We start from the raw sequence: 19,027 nt of genomic DNA on the forward strand, positions 1-19,027 counted from the left end.
GTGATCCTTCTAAAGCACCAGTGTGAAAACAGCTCCCTCTTGAAATTCCCCGATACCCACCACCTACGGTGGTTCTCAAATTGTGTCCAAAGGAACCCCAGGGAGCCTCACAGCGGCTTGAGATTACATAAGCATAGGATTATCATGTCTTCACATCCACCCATTTTCAAACCTGTTCTATATCAAACTTGAACACACTACAGACTCCCAAAATATTAAAACATTTATTCCAGGATAACTTATTTTTGTGCAGTCTTCATCCCAGAATAAAACCGGTGTTGTTCATCTATTTAATTATCAAGGCCCTTATGTTGCAAAGCAGGATGCATTTGTCCCCTGTACTAAAGAGCGCACGCAGGCTAGCAGGCTATTGGCGGCATGACTGCTAGGAAAGCGCTCGGGGCAGCGGCCTCCAGCTGGATGGTCACAGGCAAAAGCGCAAGGCGGATGAAAAGGAGGGACTCAAACCGTATCTTCTTGCTTCAAAAAAATAAAAACAAAATAAGCTAGAAAAATTGGAAATGGCCACGTCTGGAGCGGCAGGGCCTCGCGTTCCCTCGGTCTGTGACCCGAGCTCGGGATTTCAACGAGAGCGCGCCCCGGGCGCTCCCGGTGTCCCCAGGCCCACTGCGGCAACGGCTCTGCGGGCACCGCCCTCCGAAACCCGTCGGGCCTTCCCGAGAACGGTCCCGAGGGCAGCAGGGGCGGGCATCTTCGCCCGCGGCGGGGGCTCGGGAGACGACGCCCCCCGGAAAGCAAGCACCTGCAGGAGGGCGCCCGCGGAACCCGCCAGCGGCCCCGGCGCCTGCGCGGAGATGCCCACCCGCGCCCGCTTCTCCTCCGCGCCTACTTCCCCCGGGACGGTTGGCCCGCGCAGCTCGCCGAGGCGGGCACCGGCAGAAGGTGCCGGCGGGCGGCTCGCGGCTCCGTGGCGGAGAGGGCGGCACTGCCTGCGCGCTCCAAGTCCCGCCCACGCGGAGACAGCGCCTCGCCCGATTGGGCAGAGCCACACGCCGCCGGAGCGGGAGAGCGTCGTCGCGTCCGTGACGTGTCCCGCGGGCGTCGGGCAGGGACGGCGGCGTCGGCAGCAGTGTCGGCGGCGGCGGGTGGGAAATGGCGGAGTACTTGGCGTCCATCTTCGGCACCGAGAAAGACAAGTGAGTGAGAACCGCCTTCCGGGGCTCGGGCCGGGAAGACGGGCGAGCGCGGGCGGGCGCGGCGGCGGGGCCGGGGCTGCGGCGGGCAGGCGGGCGGGGGAGGGGCGCGGCGGCCCTTCCGGCCTCGGAAGCCGCTCGCCGCCGCCTCGTGGGCTCTCGGGCGGGCGGCGGGCTTCCGCTCGGCGGCGCGGCGCGGTCTCGGTGGACTGGGGTTCCTCGGGGCCCGCTCGCCTGTGGGCGACTCCGGGCCCGCGCCCCCGGCTCTCGGAAGCGGTCTCGAGTTGTGCTGAAGTTGTCAGTATTAACCGGGTTCTCCAACTTTGAGCCTTCAGTGTCGAGTAGGGTACGCTGGGGTACAAACCTCGCCCCTGTTAAGCCGTTAGGTAACTTAAGGTTCTGTTAGGGTTGTATCCGCTTAACAAGCCTTTTGCGTGTTTAAGCTATGATCGGGCCGGTCATAAGAACCCTTGATTGGACTGGGTTAAGTAGTCATAAAAGACGTAGGCTGCTTTTAAGATGTACAATTCAAATATATGGAAAAAGGTATCCTCCCCGCCCTTTTAAAGATTGCATGCCTTCCCCAATCGGGTTAAAGGTAAAATTTTTTAAATTTTATTTCGTCACCTTGGCATGTATTCATTTCCAGTGGATTGAAGTTTAGACTACCGGAAATGTTTTCGGACATTTGGAAGATAATTCTTACTTTGAAAATCTAAAGACTAAGCATCTGGCTTGATCTACTTTTTGAACAGTGTACCATCTTGGCGTTCTTCACAGTTGTACAAGAATTATGTGAATATACGTTCGTAACGGGAAACCCTAAGTTTGTCACAATGTTTCATACCACTTTTTCAAACGCTATTTAAGTTGTTTCTGTTTTACAGGGTGCAGTCTGGTAAAATGTCTTACACGTGATTGACTCTCCTGTGTTGCTTGGAGAGGGGGTTATATTTTTTCTTAGCAAAAATCACAAGAGAAAGTCATAATCACTCTAGAAGTATTTATTGGATGTCATGCCAAAGCCAATTTCTGGGGACTCAAAGTGGATAAAATCTAGATCTTGTTCTCAAGGAATTCAAGGAGAGAAGGGATACTTGTCCTGTAAAAGATACCTCTATGCGTTAAATTTAACTGAAAGGGGTTTAAATGCAAAAAAAAACAAAACGTGTAAACTGTTGTGGAAGGGGTGTGCTCCCTGGATGCTGTGGGCTCGCAGAGAAGGCATTTGGGGGAACGTGCTTTGAAACATGATCTTGAATGAATGGATCAGATGTGCTGGGAAAAGAGGCTTCTCTGAGCATAAGCCGAAGTACATGTGTGGATAATTTCACCCTTTAGCTTATTTTCCTATGGGTCCTGTTTTCTGCTCCATGAGGTTTATTTTCCTTGTTCTTGTAAAAAGCTATGTATCAGGTGGTATCTTCACTCTTATTCTATAAAACTCAGAACTTTATTCCAATAACATTTTTTATATTCCTGCTATACATAACCACATTTCAGCCTGTCAGAGCTATATGGTAGAAGTCATGACTTTATTTCAGGACTAGATTATTTAATCCAGGTTACTCATATTCTCATTTTAGGGAGATGGGGGTTTTAGTTGCCAAGAAACCAATATCAACTCCTAAAAAGTGATGATGATGATTCTTGGTAACTTTTAAGCTAGAGGTAAAATATGTCTCTACAAATTAAAAGTAGGTAAATTATACTTTCAACATTAAGGACATTTTCTAAGTGCAATTATAGATTAATCTTTCTAATATGTAATAGTCACACCTTTTATATCTTTTTGTTTTATTTCAGTAGTTTAATAAACATCACTGAAGTTTATTGCTAGAAAAGTCGGGACTAATACACTAAACTCAATCATTAACTGGACAGTATGAAATGAAAGCTATTTCTGGAAGTGCAGTAACAAGGACTGTTTTAATTCCATAGAATAGTTGGATATTAATTTGTTCAGGCAGGGATTTTGCCCATTCTGGGTATTTTTTAAGTAAACTCTTTTTTTTTTTTTTGAGTGGACTCCCTGAAGACATAATGTTATATATATACAAGTTAGATGATCTAAACTAAGATCTAAAAGTTTGCAAGTAAATACATAATAATTATTTTCCTCTCCTGATAAATTCAGGTGTTTTCATCTTTATTGCTAACTAATAATAAATTAATAGCTAGTTTGATCTTCATGGTCCATCAGATTTCATTGAGATCCTTCAGTCTTACCTCTGGATTGGCTACCTAAACATGGCACTTGCTAAAAAAATGAATCTATAGGGTAACCTTCCTGCCTCTGCAAGTCTAAATTTGAATGGGACCCATCTAATAAGATTTCATAATCCATCACAGATCTTCCAAGCCACCTGGTACTGCTGTTACACTGGCTGGATTGCTAATTTTGATCTGAATTGTCTGAGTATTTAACAGTATTAAGGGATGGCTTTTCTTTGGTGACAGAAGATGACCTTAGATAGTTCTACAGGCAGGTTGAGTTCCCTACTGGGTCTTCTCAAGTGTATTTAAACCAAGAGAATTACTACTTTAGGCCTATTTTTGGATGTTTGCTATTGGTCTAGTGTCATTGTTGAGAGGAGCTAGAGTTTGTTTTTTTATTTAAGTAATTGCATTTAATGAGCACTGTGAAGGAGGCTCCCGTGCATTATGTCCAATCCTCAGGATAATGCCAGGTTGGCATTTTCCTCATTTTATAGATGGCCCCTGAGACCCAGAGAGGTGGGTGGCTTGCTCCAACCCACTCAGCCAGTAGCAGAGTCCGGATCTTGACCCTCCCTGCACTGCGTTGGTGTCTTTGAGAGAGGGGAAGACTAGAGAACAGAGATTCTAAGTGAAATTCAGTCTTAGACTCATTCAATACATGTTCAAGAGAAAACAAGCGATCAGTGAAAGTAGTTGAAAGGAGGGGGTTTGAAAGAGAAGGAATGGGTAGAATTAGAGCCCTTTGCATTGACAGCGGTGTATTTGCAGTGAGCCAAGTGAAGCTAAGTGGTCCTAAACCACTGGAAGGGGGAGGGTCTTGCCACCAATAAAAAACCACATACCTATGTTTTTGTGAAGTAAAAGAAGAATACTTTGATAGCCTATATCATGCTTATGTATCTCCTTCTGTTGGTTATTGTCTCAGGAAAATAATCAGCTCTTATTTTCCTTTACAGAGTCAACTGTTCATTTTATTTCAAAATTGGAGCATGTCGTCATGGAGACAGATGCTCTCGGTTGCACAATAAACCGACCTTTAGCCAGGTTTGTTTGTTTTTCTTTTTTTTTTTCTGTTTTCATGTAAATTATCAAAACTTCATGTACTTTACAGAGGCAGTTAATAATTCCCATGTGTTAAGCAGGTCACTTTTTTTCTCTAGGTGTTTTATTTTCCACTCGTGTTCATAAGTGAATGTCTTATTTAAATGGGAATGAGGCAGGTGAACCACCCACAGTAGAATGTATGAGAGCACCAGTTCCTCTTCAAAGTTCTTTTTAAAAACTTTAAAAAGAGGTTTTAACGTTTGCATGTTGGCTGTGACTGGCACTCTCTGCCTTGTCACCTTCCCTGCCCCTCTAATAGACATGGGTCCAGAGGGGCAGCCACACCAGCATTGACGTGGCCTCTTTCCACTCTTTCCGGTAGGTGCAGAGCGGGCTTTCTGCCCTTTGCCCTCTCCAGGCAGTAGAGGTGGCCTGTCAGCAGACCCACCATGCTGTGCACTTGGGTCCCTGGTTCTCCTGGGTATGTCCTCTATAGATCTCTAGTTGAGGGAACAGCAAGTTGCATTGTAACACAGAAACATTAAAAATTAAACTTAACATTGGACATTTATTTTGTTATTTGTAGCCATTCCGTTCAGCTCATAGACCAGTACCTGTTCTCTTGGGCTTAGCTCTGTTGTGAGTTCAGATCAATCAAAAATAGTGATTTTTGATGTTTACTTTTGGTTAATTGAAGAAAAGGCAGGGGTTTGCACCCATGCATGATCACTGACAAATGAAAGGGGGAAAGCACCTCTCATAGGAACAGAAGACCCCGCCCATGTTTACCCAAACATTGGGAATTAGAAAAATCTACATATTGGTCTTTCTAGACTGAGGTCTGTTGAGCAGCTCCTAGCCAGCCCTAAGGTCTGGGTGTGAGCCGCTGAACCATGGGGTCACTGTTTTGTGTGGCCCTTGGAAGTTGCTGGACTCTGCCCTGGAGCGCACATCTTTCTGTTCATGTTTTAAACTCCTAACAGAGCAGACATTATGTTTTACTATAAGTATTTAGGAAAATCAGCCAATTGCTGTAAGAAAGAGAGATTAGTATTTTCTAGTTTAAGCCCATAGAAAACCCCATAGTTTAATGTATTTTTAGAAGGGGTGGTGATGGCTTCCTTCCCCCACTACCCCGATGGCCAAATGGTTAGTATAACAAGAATCTGCCTTTTAATGGTTTTGAATATATCTGTTCTTTGAATTTCAAAGTATTGGAGAACTTGCTTTAAATTGTCTGCTTACTGTAAATTTTTTTTTAAGTGCTTTGACTCATGAACCAAATCTCCCCAGCAATCCAGTGGCTGTAGATTGGGCAGTAACCAAGCATCTTAAGTGGCCACTGAATTCTTTGATTGGAGGGGCATTACTTGGAGATGTACCAGGTGTTGGGCTGAGAAATTGTCCCTTTACAGAAGTTTTCTCTAAGCTACCCCAGAGATGCTTGGTTTGTTTTCTTTCTGGGTCCATGACTACCTCAGCAGTTAATATGAGTATGTGGGCAAAACAGGGCGGTGGTTCCATCCAGTTGGGTGGGTGAGTTGTAGGTGTGAACATGGGTATCATGCTTGGATTTGCCTGGTTGGGTGGTTGGTTTTAGGTGGTCCTGCCCACCCCTGATTTTAGTGGAACTGCATTGCTCCCTTTAATTAAACAGCCACTGCCAGATGGCCTGAATGAGAACAAAAATGAATTTCCTATTGTGACTGGGCTCAGTAAAACTTACGCCAGAGTTGTCACACACTTGTGATTCCAGCTGAAAATTGAGTCAGGTCAGCTTTGGGAAGCTTCCAAGGCCTGAGATAAGTTGACTCCGGGCAGTGCTCACAGCTGGGAGAAGATGCCAGGCCCTGAATGGAGGGTCTGCATGCCACGCCTGGGCCGTCTGGCTTTTGGGCGCTCCTCCCAAGCGGGACTCCTTTCCCGCAGCAGGCCTGTGCCAGGGGGGTACCTACACGGCCTCTCCCCTAAAACATAACTAGAAATGGGGCTGACTGGTGTCTGTGAAACCACTTATAGAAGGCTTTGACAGGTGTTGAGACATTTTTCCTAAATCATTTGGTTTATTGGTTCAGCCTGTAAGTCTCTGTGGGTTTCTTTTTAAGCTGCTTGCAGTGATGTGGACATTAAGATTCATGTACTATATTAGCCTACTAACTTAAACATGGTTTGTTTTTTCAGACAACTTGATATTAAGAAGAACGGTACAATGTAAGGTTTCAAGTCTGCCTGATCCAGTTTAAAGCACAAGGGCTAAAAGGATTTTTCCCTTAAAAGAAGGATTGGAAAAGAACAAATGTTTAAGCTATTGTATTATGTAAACAGAGGTCCTGCCAAGCAAATGTAACGTGATATGTGTCTGTGATGCTCAGGAAACCCATTGGGTGCACCTGTTTCCTGCGAGACCAGAGAGCTTGATGGACTGCATACAGTTGACTTACACATTTGGTTTTTAAAAATAATTTTGTATTGGGAATATGATTATAAGGTGAATTTTTTTACATCTTAGTGGCTGCTAGCTTGAAGTATAAGAAAACGTTAGTGTTGCATTATTTATCTTGGATTAAAATACTTCAATAATGTGGGACTACTCAAAAATAATTTCTTCTTGGTTGCTGGCTGACTTGACCTAAGTCACTGCTCAAACTCTGTTTTCATAATATGATGGTTTGGGTGTATTCTTCAGAAGACAAGTGTCTGGCTTGCGGGAAACAACAAACAAGCATTGAGCCATTTGCAAACAAGTTGTCTCTTTGCAATTGTCTGATATATGCACAGCAGCCAGTAGAATTCCCCTTTTTATTTTTTTTTCCCCGCAGACCATCTTGATTCAAAACATCTATCGTAACCCCCAAAACAGTGCACAGACGGCTGACGGCTCACACTGTAAGTCCCACAGTTGGAGAAATTTTTTTCAAACAATGGTGTTAAAGAGCCCACTCTTAATTGAGACAAATAGTGTTGGCTTCTGAGCTGCTGACATAGAGCTGTTGCAAACAGGACAAGGCGATGGACCCAGGCCCTGGTGCATACAGCAAGAACTTGATAGTCGGCCACGTTCAGGAGGCTGTGCTAGGGAAGGTTGCTGGCTGGGCTGCCGCCTCTTGTTGGCATTTGTTACTGAGAAGGGGCCTGGCCATGTGACATTTGAGCATTGTCAGCCAATCATTGGTCTTTACAGTGACTGGACCCCTGGCTTTATTAAGTTCTTTCTGTAACATTAAAAATCTTAGGAGTATTTAGGAATCAATAAGGTAAGTTGCCCAATAAGTGTGGGTTTTATTTCACCATTACAATTTTTCTTCCAGGAAGTGGAGATTTCATGATATGTAATTATTGTATTTCTCTAATGCAGTAGTTTTGTCATCAGTTTGGCACTTTGCTTTCTCAGTTTGTTAAAAGTTTTCTGTAACCTCTAAGAATATTTTGGTAGTAGTCTCCCAAGTTGTTTGCACTCGTAACTGGATTGGAACTTTGAAATAGAGAGTTTTTACATTCTGTTACCAGAAATACAATATCAGCATATCATGGAATCTCTGTCATCGCAGAGTTAGGGTGCTCCAAGACAGCCATCAGCTAAAGAGAACATCTCTGCTTCAAAAGAAAATAACTTACTCTTTTTTCAGCACTGAGTCTTGACTGAAGTGATCGCCACAGGAAACCGGTTAAGTGTTTAAATTTAATTTTCCATAATATAAAGTTGTTGCGTTTTGTATTTCAGACCATTGCCCTCTTGAACATTTACCGTAACCCTCAAAACTCTTCCCAGTCTGCTGACGGTTTGCGCTGTAAGTTCATACAAGTTCCTTCCCTGGTTCCCTGGGCTTGCGTGTCAGAGCTCAGTGTCCACTCCATCAGTCTGCCGCTGTAGTGTCAAGGACCGCCTTCGCTAGAGGTGTTGCGAGCTTTTGTCCCACTGACCCCATGGAAACCTGTTTGAGATTGGGGCTCCTGCCCACCTATTTAAGAATGAGCAAAGTGGCTGGAAAAGATGCCCTCTCCAACGGCCTGGAGCCGCTGCTCTTTCTTCCCTTATTTACCTTGACCGTCATCCCAGGGGGAGAATGTACTTGGAAGTAAATGTGGAGTTACATTCTTCCCTCTTAAAAGCAACAGTATTTGAAAGTTTCTTTTACTTTAAAAAGATTGTTCTGAAAATATTTTTCAGGTTTTATTAGACTTTTTTCCTTAGACTCCATTTCGAGGTCATGGTGTAATTGTGAGAGCATCATTCAGAGGTGCTTCTCCAGTGAGGGCCTTCTGAGTTGCACTGATCCCCTGAATTGTCCTCAGCACCAGCCCTGTGCCAACTATCTCCAAGTTCAGGAGCTAGTCCATTACATTTGGTGGGGAAAGAGAGCAAAACCGGGCATTCAGCACATTACCAATTTCTTCCCATAGTGGGAAATGCTAAATTTCAGTTATGCACATTGCATTTACTGCGGGGTATCTTTTAGAGAACAGACTATGTATTACTGCGATTGTAAATGTCGAGAAAGCTAAAACTTAAACTTATAACTCTTGAGCTGTAGATTCAATTTAATCCTCTGGATAAATTGAACTGAATATTGTGGACTCTTGTTAAATTCAAGGGGTCCAAATCAAAAGGTAGATGCTTCTCATTCACCCATTTGTTCAAAGCTGTAAAAATGAACAGATGGCACTCTGACAAGGCACCCCTGAACAGCCCAGACCCAGATCAAGTATCCTGGGCCTGGCGCCCCTCAGTTTGTAGGTTGACCCATACTGGGTAAAATTACCCCAACAGGCACCCCCTGGGGCCAGCTGGTAGGCGCCCTGGTTATGTGCATGGGCAGGTATGTCTGTGCACGGGGTACTTGTAAATTTTCCTGCCAAGACACTAACTGGTTTTTATTGCTAATCCTGACCTAAATAGTAGAGAGTTAGTTTCTTATCTGAACCTAGTGGTAGTGGGATTTATTTGGTAGCCCTTGGTTCAAAACACCTGGTTTTTGTTATATTTCTTAAGGAAATAAGAAACTTCCTACTGAGGTGGAGGGGAATGTTTATATATGGACTTATTAAATAGTTTTTGTACAGCCCTGCCCTGGAGTAAAAATGAATGAAAGTAGATAACTGAGTAACAACAATTAATAATCCTTTGCCCTGATGGTCTACGTGGGGACTGCATATGCTTTATTGACAGAAGAATGTCGTGTTAGTTTCTTTGTGTCTTTATCTGCAATGCACAGTACTCTGATTTTGCGTATGCTACAAAATCAAAGCTTAGCCATACTAAATTGTCCAATTCTGGGGTCCAGATTGTACAAATTAAATGAAGTCCTGAGTTTGCACTCTAGGAAGAAAATCAATCTAAGTTGATAGAAACATTTGGCAACAAACTTTTCCAATTAAATTTCAACCAGGCAGTTCATCATTTTCCTAAAATGACTGGCTTTTTAACACATCTTTTCATCTGTAGAAAAATAAACCTCTTGTGTTTGGATTAACCTGAAATATGAATCCCAGTTTAAGAATGTTTCTGTAAGAAAACTGGGTATTTTTCAAGTTGTATTAATTAAAAATAATATATATTGAGTCATGTACATGATTTTTCAGTTGACCATGTACATGATTTATCAGTTGACCAGTTTTAATCACTCATCTCTGCCTTTCAAGTCATTTTGCTTGACTCAACAAAATTTAAGCAGAGGGCAGAAGATAAAATGTATCAAGCATTTTCCAAAACCAACTTTCCAGAAGTTGCTGAAATACAGTCATCTGTTACATAGTAACAGGATAAAAAAAATCACCAGAACTGCTCATCACTGCTAAAATTTTGAGCATGTAAACATTTATCTCTTCTCATTTTTTTCTGGTGTGAAGAAGGAAATTAATTTTGAACATTAAAATATGCCCTTTGGATTGGGCTTTGCTGGACTAGCGTCTCTGTTGTTTAGTTAATTCCTACTCAGGGAAGGAGATAAGTACGTTCGTGATGGCTCTTAAATTGACTGGGCTGTCAGGAGGAGGGGTTGCCTGATTCATTCAATAAACTGTGGGTTCTAAAGCAAGCTGGATTCCTGGAAATTCAGAAGTTCCTAAAATGCAGGGAGGCCAGCACCCCACCCACTACAGATTAGAAAGCACATGTCAATCATTTTCACAATCAGAAGTTTGAAGTTCTTAGCCTTAAACTTAACAAGGTTATCAAGAGAGCTGGGATGCTGCTCGAAGGCACACAGTCTGGAGGGAGCCCTGTGCCACAGCCCAGATGCCCTCGGTGGCACATGCTGGATGAGGCTGCCAGTCCAGGAGTGTGGCCCATGGGTGGGAACAAGTGAGGCTAAGCTGGCCCAGCCTCGAAGCTGCTCAGGCCTTTGCAGCCTCCCTGACCATCAGTTTACTGACACACCAGCCTTATGGCTTCTCAGATTTAGGTTGAGAGAACTCTAGAATTTGAATGGTAAAGTTTGGTAGAGAGAATGACAGTGGGGATAGAATGTAAATTTGCAAAATCTACCCACAACTGAACATGATTTCACTTAGTACATGTGAATTATGAAGAATAAACCTGGAGAACTAGTTTTGGAACGTAAAATAAGAATGCTTTCTTCAACAAAGCATTGTAACCTTCCCTTCATTCAGAGGACATTCAAAATACTGTAATTGAACTTGGTAATTACACTACTGAGTCTTTATGGTCATTTGGGTTTTAATCACATCAGAAAACTCTATAGTATTCTGTGTGGCTGATAATCTGTGAAGGAAACTAGTCAGGAACATAAGCTCTTAATCACTTACCCTGATTTCGGTTTTCATTTTAACCTAATAAAGCAGGGGAAAGCAGTGATTACTTGGCCTCTATTTTAAATCTTAAAAAGAAGAAAATTTTCATTTAAAAATTTACTAATTTGAGAGCAACTTTTTCCTCACACTTTCTGAAAATGTGGCCCTTTGATGCTGATTAAAACTTGTGATTTTAATAGCCAGAATTGAGACTGTCGTAAGGGGCATTTAAAAATCTGGCCACACTTCAGAATTTTAACAGTGAGCTGTGATGCAGTATCTCCAGTGCTTGGGGAGAAGGCAGCTCTGTTGTTTCTCTCTAGATAACCTAATGTGTCACTGTAGCAGTTTGAGTTTGAGCACAGAGCTTGTGTGCCTGGTTCCCTGTCTAACCAGCAAGACCTCTGTTGTTTGCAGGCGCTGTGAGCGATGTCGAGATGCAGGAACACTATGATGAGTTTTTTGAGGTGAGATACTATTTGAAACCAATAGACCTGTTTACCTTCTGTAGTTAGAATTACAGAAGGGGTTAAAACTTCTCCACTAGTAAAAATATTTAAACATGAATTATGTTCATTGACTTACCTTTAGTCTCTGATCCTTAAACCACTGTTCCTCCTTGCAGGAGGTTTTCACAGAAATGGAGGAGAAGTATGGTGAAGTCGAGGAGATGAACGTCTGTGACAACCTTGGAGACCACCTCGTTGGGAACGTGTATGTCAAGGTAGGGAAAGTTCACGCGTAGGAGTGGAGATAAGGATGCTCGCCTTAACTCTCAGCTGTTAACCTTGTGGTCGCCAGTGGTCAGTACTGTTCATGGACTGGGGTGCACTGGCTCAGGCCTCCACAGGCTGTGGCCCGTACATGGCCTGGGGGTGCCAGGAGGATAGAGGGCACCGTGGGCATTGTCCTCTCAGTCTCGGGTATTGTTGCAGGTTTGGGTTACAAGCTGTCTCAACTGGGGGACAGAAGCTGGTATATGTTTGTTTGTTTTTTTAAACTTTCATTACCTACACAGAGCATCCCATTTGCTCTTTTTGACCAATTGAATTTGGAAATCAAGGCGACATTTACTGTGGTGTTGGACCGGCACAGAATGAATCTAATTGTAAATACAGGCTCTTAGTTTTCAAGTTGCTCTGCATCATTCCACCTTAGTTACTTCGCACAAGCATACTTGGATCGGTATTTGAAAATGTGTCACTACAGTGTGGGTGCCAACCGTTTTTGTGTCATCTTCTCAGTTCCGCCGCGAAGAAGATGCAGAAAAGGCTGTGATTGACTTAAACAACCGTTGGTTTAATGGACAGCCTATCCATGCCGAGCTCTCCCCTGTGACCGACTTCAGGGAAGCCTGCTGCCGCCAGTATGAGATGGGGTAGGTGTCGGGGATGCTTCCCCGGCATCAGGATGCGGGAGGGACGTGACGGCGGGCGTGACGTGACAGTGGGCGTGACGTGACGGCAGTCGGTTCTTGCCCACAGAGAGTGTACTCGCGGAGGCTTCTGCAACTTCATGCACTTGAAGCCCATCTCCAGAGAGCTGCGGCGGGAGCTGTATGGGCGCCGGCGCAAGAAGTGAGTACAGCCATGTATGTGGTGGGCACGTGGCTGTGTTCTGGGGGTCCCAGAACGTTTTTTGAGCAAAGCTTGGCTGAAGTGTCATTTTTGTTCTTTAAAAGGCACTGCCTAGAATGCAGTGCATATTTTAAAATACAAAAACGGGCTTCTTAAAGAAGAATTTCCCCTGTACACACTTTCCTGCTTCTCAGGTAGGGATCAGATCTTCGGAACGAACCATAAAAATCAGGTTCATGCGTGCAGTATTTAATTTTCTCAGGCCTCATAACTCCCCTTACAGTGTGTTTCTGTTGGGGTGTCTTGATCTGTGTTGATCTGGGCACGGGCCTTTGGTGGATGTCGGGGGGAGGGGGTTGGCAAGGCCCCTGTGGCCCACAGCAGAATCAGGTACAGCCTGCGTCTGTCTAGTCCTGGTGTTTAAATGCAAACCGTGTGCCACAGGGCAGAGAAAACCAAGACATCAATATAAAGAATCACTTGTTCTTCCTCAGGTGAAGCACAGGCCCCAGAGCGGTCCTCATCCCTCTCCTGTTAGACACATACCAGCAAATGCAGACGTTGTTGGTGATTCTGTTTTACTGTCAACAAAAGGCATGGGGGGGAAAGAACCCCGTTCTCCCCTGCAAAACTGGCCTGATGGACACAGTTGCTAGTGAGCGTCTGAGGGGAGGAACCTGTGTGTGTCAAGGTCACCTTAAATTTAAATCTTGATTTCTGTGACTGCTCGAGTGGGTGCTCCAGAGGCAGCCGCCACAGCCCGGGTGTCCTCCCCTCCAGGCGCCTGCCGCTGGCAGTCGCACAGGGGTCAGGGTGCCCCTCGGTTGGCGCCGGCCGTTCAGTGAGCATGTTTCTCTTCCATGAGTGTCACTAATTCCGTGAAATCCATTGTAAAACATTGGCACCGTGCCTTCTGCTGCCTCCTTGGTGTGAATGCCATGGCTTTGTGTCTCTCCCTCCATTGCAGGCACAGGTCCAGGTCCCGGTCCCGGGAGCGTCGCTCTCGGTCTAGAGACCGTGGCCGCGGTGGTGGCGGTGGCGGCGGGGGACGAGAGCGCGACAGGAGGCGGTCAAGAGATCGTGAAAGATCTGGGCGATTCTGAGCCATGCCGTTTTTACCGTATGTCTGCTAGAAAGTGTTGTAATTGATTGACCAAACCAGTTCATAATGGGAATTTTTTTTAAAAAACAACAAAAAAAAACAAAGATGGGTTTCTGAATAAAATTTGTAGTGATACAGTATTCGTGGTGTAAATTTTTTCTGGCGGGAAGTCTTTCCTGTAAATCCGTCTTCCTTTACAGGCCTGCACATCGTCCGTCCTTGAGGTAACGATCAATATCCATCATCACTTTGTGTGTTTTTAAACTTAAAACACCCGTCCAGTGAGGGGAATCCCTCTGGGGAGAAGTCCCACCTACCTGGTGTCTGTGGTGACAGGTACCCAGTGTCTCTCCCCCAAGCTGCTGTGAAGCCTGGCCTGGGCACCTGCTGTGCACCCTTCCTAGTTTTAAATAAATGCTCAGGTGTAACTGTGCACCATGCTGGCATCTGTAGGAAAGCCAGTCTTGATAAAATGCAGTCAGTCAACCCGTCAGTGTTACGTTTTTTTTCGTCTACTCATGAGTTTTCTAGTTTTCAAGAACTGCCACACCTTCCTGAATGTAAGTGGGACATGAACCCACTGTCTGTCTCTGGGTCGCACTGTCGCTGATGCTGCAGCGTGCAGCTCATATCCCAGCTGGCAGTGACACACATGGCCTTTCTGCACACCCTCCTGCCCTGTACTGCTCCCTGCACTGTCTGCATCTTGAGTGCTTGGAGCAGTCTGGGTGCAGGGAGCTGTCACCCTGTTCCAGGTCACACTCGCCTCAGCTGGGAGCAGAGAAGGTCATGCCTAAAGGCAGACCCAAACAGGACCCCAAACGCACGTCTCCTGCCCTGCTGGGCATTCGTGTTCCATCATGGGACCCCAACACAGCATCAGCGAGCATCTGCCCCGTGTCCTGTTGGCAGCAGCAGGAGCTCGGAGTGGGCATTATCTCCGTTCTTGGTCTAGGAGGATATACCTCTGTGCCTAACTGCAGGCCTGGGTGTTTGGAAGGAAGCGTCGCTTCATCTGTTTGTCTTAGGAAAGTGGTTTTGTGGTGAGATTGGAAAAAGTGATTGTAGTGGCTGAGCAAGAGTTTTGTTCAGTTTTGGGGTCTGCTAAGATGAAGTTTCATGTATTTTTGTGCTGGTGGGTAGGTGGGTTTGAAGAAAGCAGTGGCCATTTTGGGTTGGTGATCTTGTTTAAATCCTTTTAACTCCAGATCCCTGGACAGTCAGTCCCAGCACTTCAGTTTTTCTGCCTAAGTTTGATCTAAGTTGTGCAGATTGCATCATGTCCACTGTGTCTCGGGGAGGAAATATGCAAAGATTTTCTTTGTATTAACTTTCATTAGAACTCCCTTTTCCTGTGAAAGTCTATTTAAAATGTACATGAAAACCCTGTCAGAAGTGGTGTAAACAGTACCGCTGAACTTGGCTGACCAAGAGGAGCAGGAACAGTGCCTGCATGCCATGTGGGGTGAGGGTGCTCAGGTACTGGATGCCAGCTGTGTGGGCAGAGCAGCCCAGTGCAGGAGCCTGGGCGCCCTGGTGCCGAGCTGTGTCTTTCACACGGGCCCTGAGTCCAGAGAGGTCATCAGAGGTAAGAAAATCCCCTGAAAATAACCGATTTGTAACATGCTCAGGCCCAGACGGCACCCTGGGCATTCCTGTCCTGACTGCGATGCCCGTGGGGACCGCGACCGCACAGGGAGCAGCTGCTGCGCTGAGCTCAACAAGGGGCCCGCGTCTTGGCTGACTTGAGTGGGACTAGGTTTGCTTGCAGTTCTGGTGTGTGAGGTGTGAACAGTAAGCTCACTGATTGCATGTGTGTGGCAGTTAGGAAAGATCAGTTTTAGGTGTGTGACTGATGAGTGGAGTCACCAGTGCCCCCTCACCGTGATACTCACTCCCTTGGCACTAGTATTGGAGGCGTGGTTGGCGACATGAACTGCAGGGTTTAAACTTCAGTGGTTAATGACCACTGCCTCACTTCTCAAGTCAGGATTCCTTATTTAGCAAAAGAGGATAAAACTGCAAATTATTTCTTAAAAAAAAAAAGGCCTTGACTGAAAGAAAGCATGTGAGCCTGTTCTGAATAATACTGCACATCTACCCTCCAGGGCTCCGCTGTGGGCACTCAGGCTGGGGTCTTGGTGCCCAGAAGTCACGGGGACCTGGAGGGTGGCACCCCCTAACAGTGTCACTGTTTTGCCCAGTGGTTCCCAGGCTTGTGGACTTGAACAGACCATGTAAATTTTCCCAAAGACACAAACCTGGTGGCCAACATAAGGGTCTGACTTGTAACCTGCCAAGCGGGTGTTCTGTGATCGCTCTCTTCAAATTTCACCATTTAGTGAAGGAGCACGTGAAATTTTTACAACAGAAAATGTTAGACAAAAGGAGAGTCTGGGAGTGAGGCCCCAGGTACTTCAGCCTCATGTACTTGAGTCTGCACCCCTCACACGCGGCGAGGCCTTCCGTACTGCAGTCTCGGAAGCGAGGCCCTCGAGTCAGCCGCTCGGCCCCAGGAACATGTCCCCACAGTGCCTGCCTCACCTCTTTCCCTGGTCTGGGTTTGGCATCCGTGGGCTTGGGTAGCACCCTCGGGGAGGCATATATGTGCCTACCACAAGTCAGCAAAATGGAATAAATAGCTGGTTAGCATTTAGAATATTCCAGCTGGCCCTTTGGGGCAAAAACAGGCAAGGCTGTACTCCGGAGCAGTGGCTGCCCAGACAGAGGAGGCGGTTCAGAAGCAGCCTCTCCTGAGAACTCTCGGGACCAGACGGGGAGCTTGGGGCCGAGTCTGGGCCCATTCGGGGCCAAGTGGGTCAGAGTCTCTGAAGGCGTCTATGAAGGCTTTGGAAGGAGCAGAAGGACTGGCTGTGAAGTCTGACTCCCTCGCCACTCCAGACAGGCAGGGGATGTTGTAGCAGCCATGCCCCAAGGCAGGAGGGACCTTGTCGGATTGGGCTCTGTCACAGTGCATCCTCATAGCCTTTGGGAAACAGGAACAGCTTTGGGAACACTGGGTGAATTGACCAGGCTGTCCCTGTGTGAGTAACAGACAATACAGAGGCAGTTTCAGCCACAGCAATAGAAGGGATGATGAGTGCCCAGAGGCGGCCTGAGCACTAGCTTCCTCGGCCTGGTCCGGCTGCCCTGTGGCTTGCAACACCGCAGGGGAGGAGCATGGGGGCTGCAGCTTCTTGAGGCCTCAGGCTGACGTGGGCAGGCACAGCTGCTTCTGCCCGGAACACCCAGCATCTGCCCATCTCGTTGACCCAAACTGGTGGTACTTGTTTTCCTAATCAGAAAATGAACAGCTTCCAGACCGTTTACATGAATATGATACTGATAAAACCTCACAAACAGGACAAACTGCAGGGGAGTCGATTCTGAATGTGGATGCAAAACCCTAAATAAAGTATTAGCAAGCAATCCAGAGGCATATTGAATGTGTCAGTTAAATGGGACTTCCTCTAGGAATTCCCAAATATTTATTTGTCCTGTTCACGTTTTCTTAAACTCCCAGTTGTGCTTATGTTGCATCTCTTAGCTGGCTCCCTGGCTGCCATACTTCTCATGAGATGCGTGACTCACACAGCAAAGTACTGAAAACAAGTCACTCTAGAGCAGTGACGAGGCAGACGTCCCAGGGAGAAGCCCCGACTCCAGAGGCGGCCGCCGCCAACAGCCCACTCAACCCTCAGCTGGCCCGGCTCTCCGTCCTGGAGGGAACAGCCCTCTCCACATTATAATCACTGCAGTGTCGTGGCCTCACTGAGCTTGAGAGTTTCACCCGCATTTGGGTGCCAAAGAATGCCATTTGGTCTCGCTTTGGCTCAGCTTGTTTGCAACATTGAATACGTTGTTGGACACACGATTTGAATTGTATCTTGAGATGTGTCCGTGTAAGAAGGGCGTAGAGTGGTTAACCTGTGGTGCTGCCCAGCCGAGAAGCTGAGAAAACAGGAGAGGAGGCACAGGGGGCAGGACCGGTGGGCTGGCTGTGCGGTGCCACCAGCCCTGACCCCTCTGAGCTGTGTCCCCTCCCCGCCTGCCCAGGAGGACTGCGCCTGCCTGCGGTGCAGAGAGCGAGGAACCCCTTGCTGGCCCTTCAAGCCATCTGATCAGAGCAACGCGGGGACTTCCTTCCACACGTCAGTGGTCAAAGCAAGTCACGTGGCCTCGGGACCGTGCGGGGGCTGGGACACGGCGGCGCACCTGCAGCTCCCGGGCCACAGCCGCTGGAGAGCAGGAAGGAGACGTGGTTTACAGGGCCTGGAGGCCCAGGGAGGCCGGAGGGCGGGTTATTCTGAGTGGTGCCAAGGGTTTGTGCAGGAGGAGGCATGTTCTGACCCCGTGTTTCAAGGAGCATCTCACGGCTGTGGGGGCCTGCTTAGCCCGGGGAGGGCCAGCTGGGGGGCCCACCGAGGATGCAGTCTGCTTGGTCTGTAAGGCCCCATGGAGGGGGCACGGTGACAGCCACGACGGCTTTACATCTCACACCCCTGATGGGCCAAGAGCCCACACCCGCTGCCGTTGGCCGTCTGCACAGCTCTCTGAAGCACCTGTTCAAGGTTTGCCCCGTTTTTAAAAATTGAGTGGTTTTCTTTTTCTTACTGATTCCTAGGAGTCCTTCACAGACTGCCTGGAGAGGACCCTTTGCTGGTGCTGCATGCGTCCCGGTTTGTGACCGGCTTCTCCCTCTCTCAGTGGTGTCTGATGAACACGTGTCCTTAAACGTGACCTGGTCCCGTGTGCCTGTCTTTTCTTCTGAAGCACCATCCTGGTTAAGACAGCTTCGCCTCCCCAAACTCCTGCTGATGCTCTGTCCTCGCCATCAGCTCTGGCGGCTCACCTTTCCCACGGAGGTCTGTGACGTAGCTTCGGTCACTTCGTGGGTGCGGGTGAGACTGCGTGACGTCCAGCTACTCCAGCACCGTTGCTTCAGTGTGAGAGCACCTTTCCCTGCCGGGCTGAGGGTGCCTTTGTGGGGAATCGGGTCACCACACTATGCAGACGGGTCCCTCTGGGTTCTCCCCCATCCCGTGAGCCTCTTCCATATCCTTGTGCCCAGCATATGTTTGAAATAAGATTCAATAGGATTTGCTGGCAGGTCAGATGTGGGATGCCAGAGAAGGGGCAAGGCTGCCTCCTGGCCTTTAACCTCTGTGAACGTTTTTCCT

At 47.0% G+C, this 19,027-nt stretch overlaps 1 protein-coding gene and 1 long non-coding RNA gene across 5 annotated transcripts; one reads left to right on the top strand and one right to left on the bottom strand.

The window, feature by feature from the left end:
- Positions 1 to 210: 210 nt before the first annotated feature.
- Positions 211 to 1,004, bottom strand: LOC140848356 (uncharacterized). 2 transcript variants are annotated; one of them, XR_012129100.1, is made up of 2 exons: positions 824 to 1,004; positions 211 to 480 (listed from the first exon to the last, which is right to left on the bottom strand). It is a non-coding gene; the product is annotated as an uncharacterized lncRNA (long non-coding RNA). The 2 variants fall into 2 exon arrangements; XR_012129101.1 differs by having other exon boundaries at positions 764 to 900.
- Positions 999 to 13,987, top strand: U2AF1 (U2 small nuclear RNA auxiliary factor 1). Of its 3 annotated transcripts, none has more exons than XM_037014613.2 (8): positions 999 to 1,157; positions 4,331 to 4,418; positions 7,238 to 7,304; positions 11,586 to 11,635; positions 11,794 to 11,892; positions 12,413 to 12,546; positions 12,653 to 12,745; positions 13,713 to 13,987. In XM_037014613.2, the coding sequence occupies exons 1-8, from the start codon at positions 1,114 to 1,116 to the stop codon at positions 13,846 to 13,848; spliced, it is 711 nt and encodes a 236-aa protein (XP_036870508.1). In that variant the 5' UTR covers positions 999 to 1,113; the 3' UTR covers positions 13,849 to 13,987. The 3 variants fall into 3 exon arrangements, with proteins under 3 accessions (XP_036870508.1, XP_036870507.1, XP_036870509.1); XM_037014612.2 differs by lacking the exon at positions 7,238 to 7,304 and adding an exon at positions 8,140 to 8,206 and having other exon boundaries at positions 1,000 to 1,157; XM_037014614.2 differs by lacking the exons at positions 999 to 1,157; positions 4,331 to 4,418 and adding an exon at positions 8,140 to 8,206 and having other exon boundaries at positions 7,284 to 7,304.
- The last annotated feature ends 5,040 nt before the right edge of the window (positions 13,988 to 19,027 follow it).

Source organism: Manis javanica, chromosome 3, assembly GCF_040802235.1.
Source record: "Manis javanica isolate MJ-LG chromosome 3, MJ_LKY, whole genome shotgun sequence".
Taxonomy (NCBI): Eukaryota; Metazoa; Chordata; class Mammalia; order Pholidota; family Manidae; genus Manis; species Manis javanica.

Excerpts from the sequence above, each read along its gene's own strand:
- U2AF1 (XM_037014613.2), top strand. The coding sequence starts at position 1,114 with ATGGCGGAGTACTTGGCGTCCATCTTCGGCACCGAGAAAGACAA. Across the intron at positions 4,419-7,237 it reads ATAAACCGACCTTTAGCCAG|ACCATCTTGATTCAAAACAT; the intron begins GTTTGTTTGTTT and ends TTTTCCCCGCAG. Across the intron at positions 12,547-12,652 it reads TGCCGCCAGTATGAGATGGG|AGAGTGTACTCGCGGAGGCT; the intron begins GTAGGTGTCGGG and ends TCTTGCCCACAG.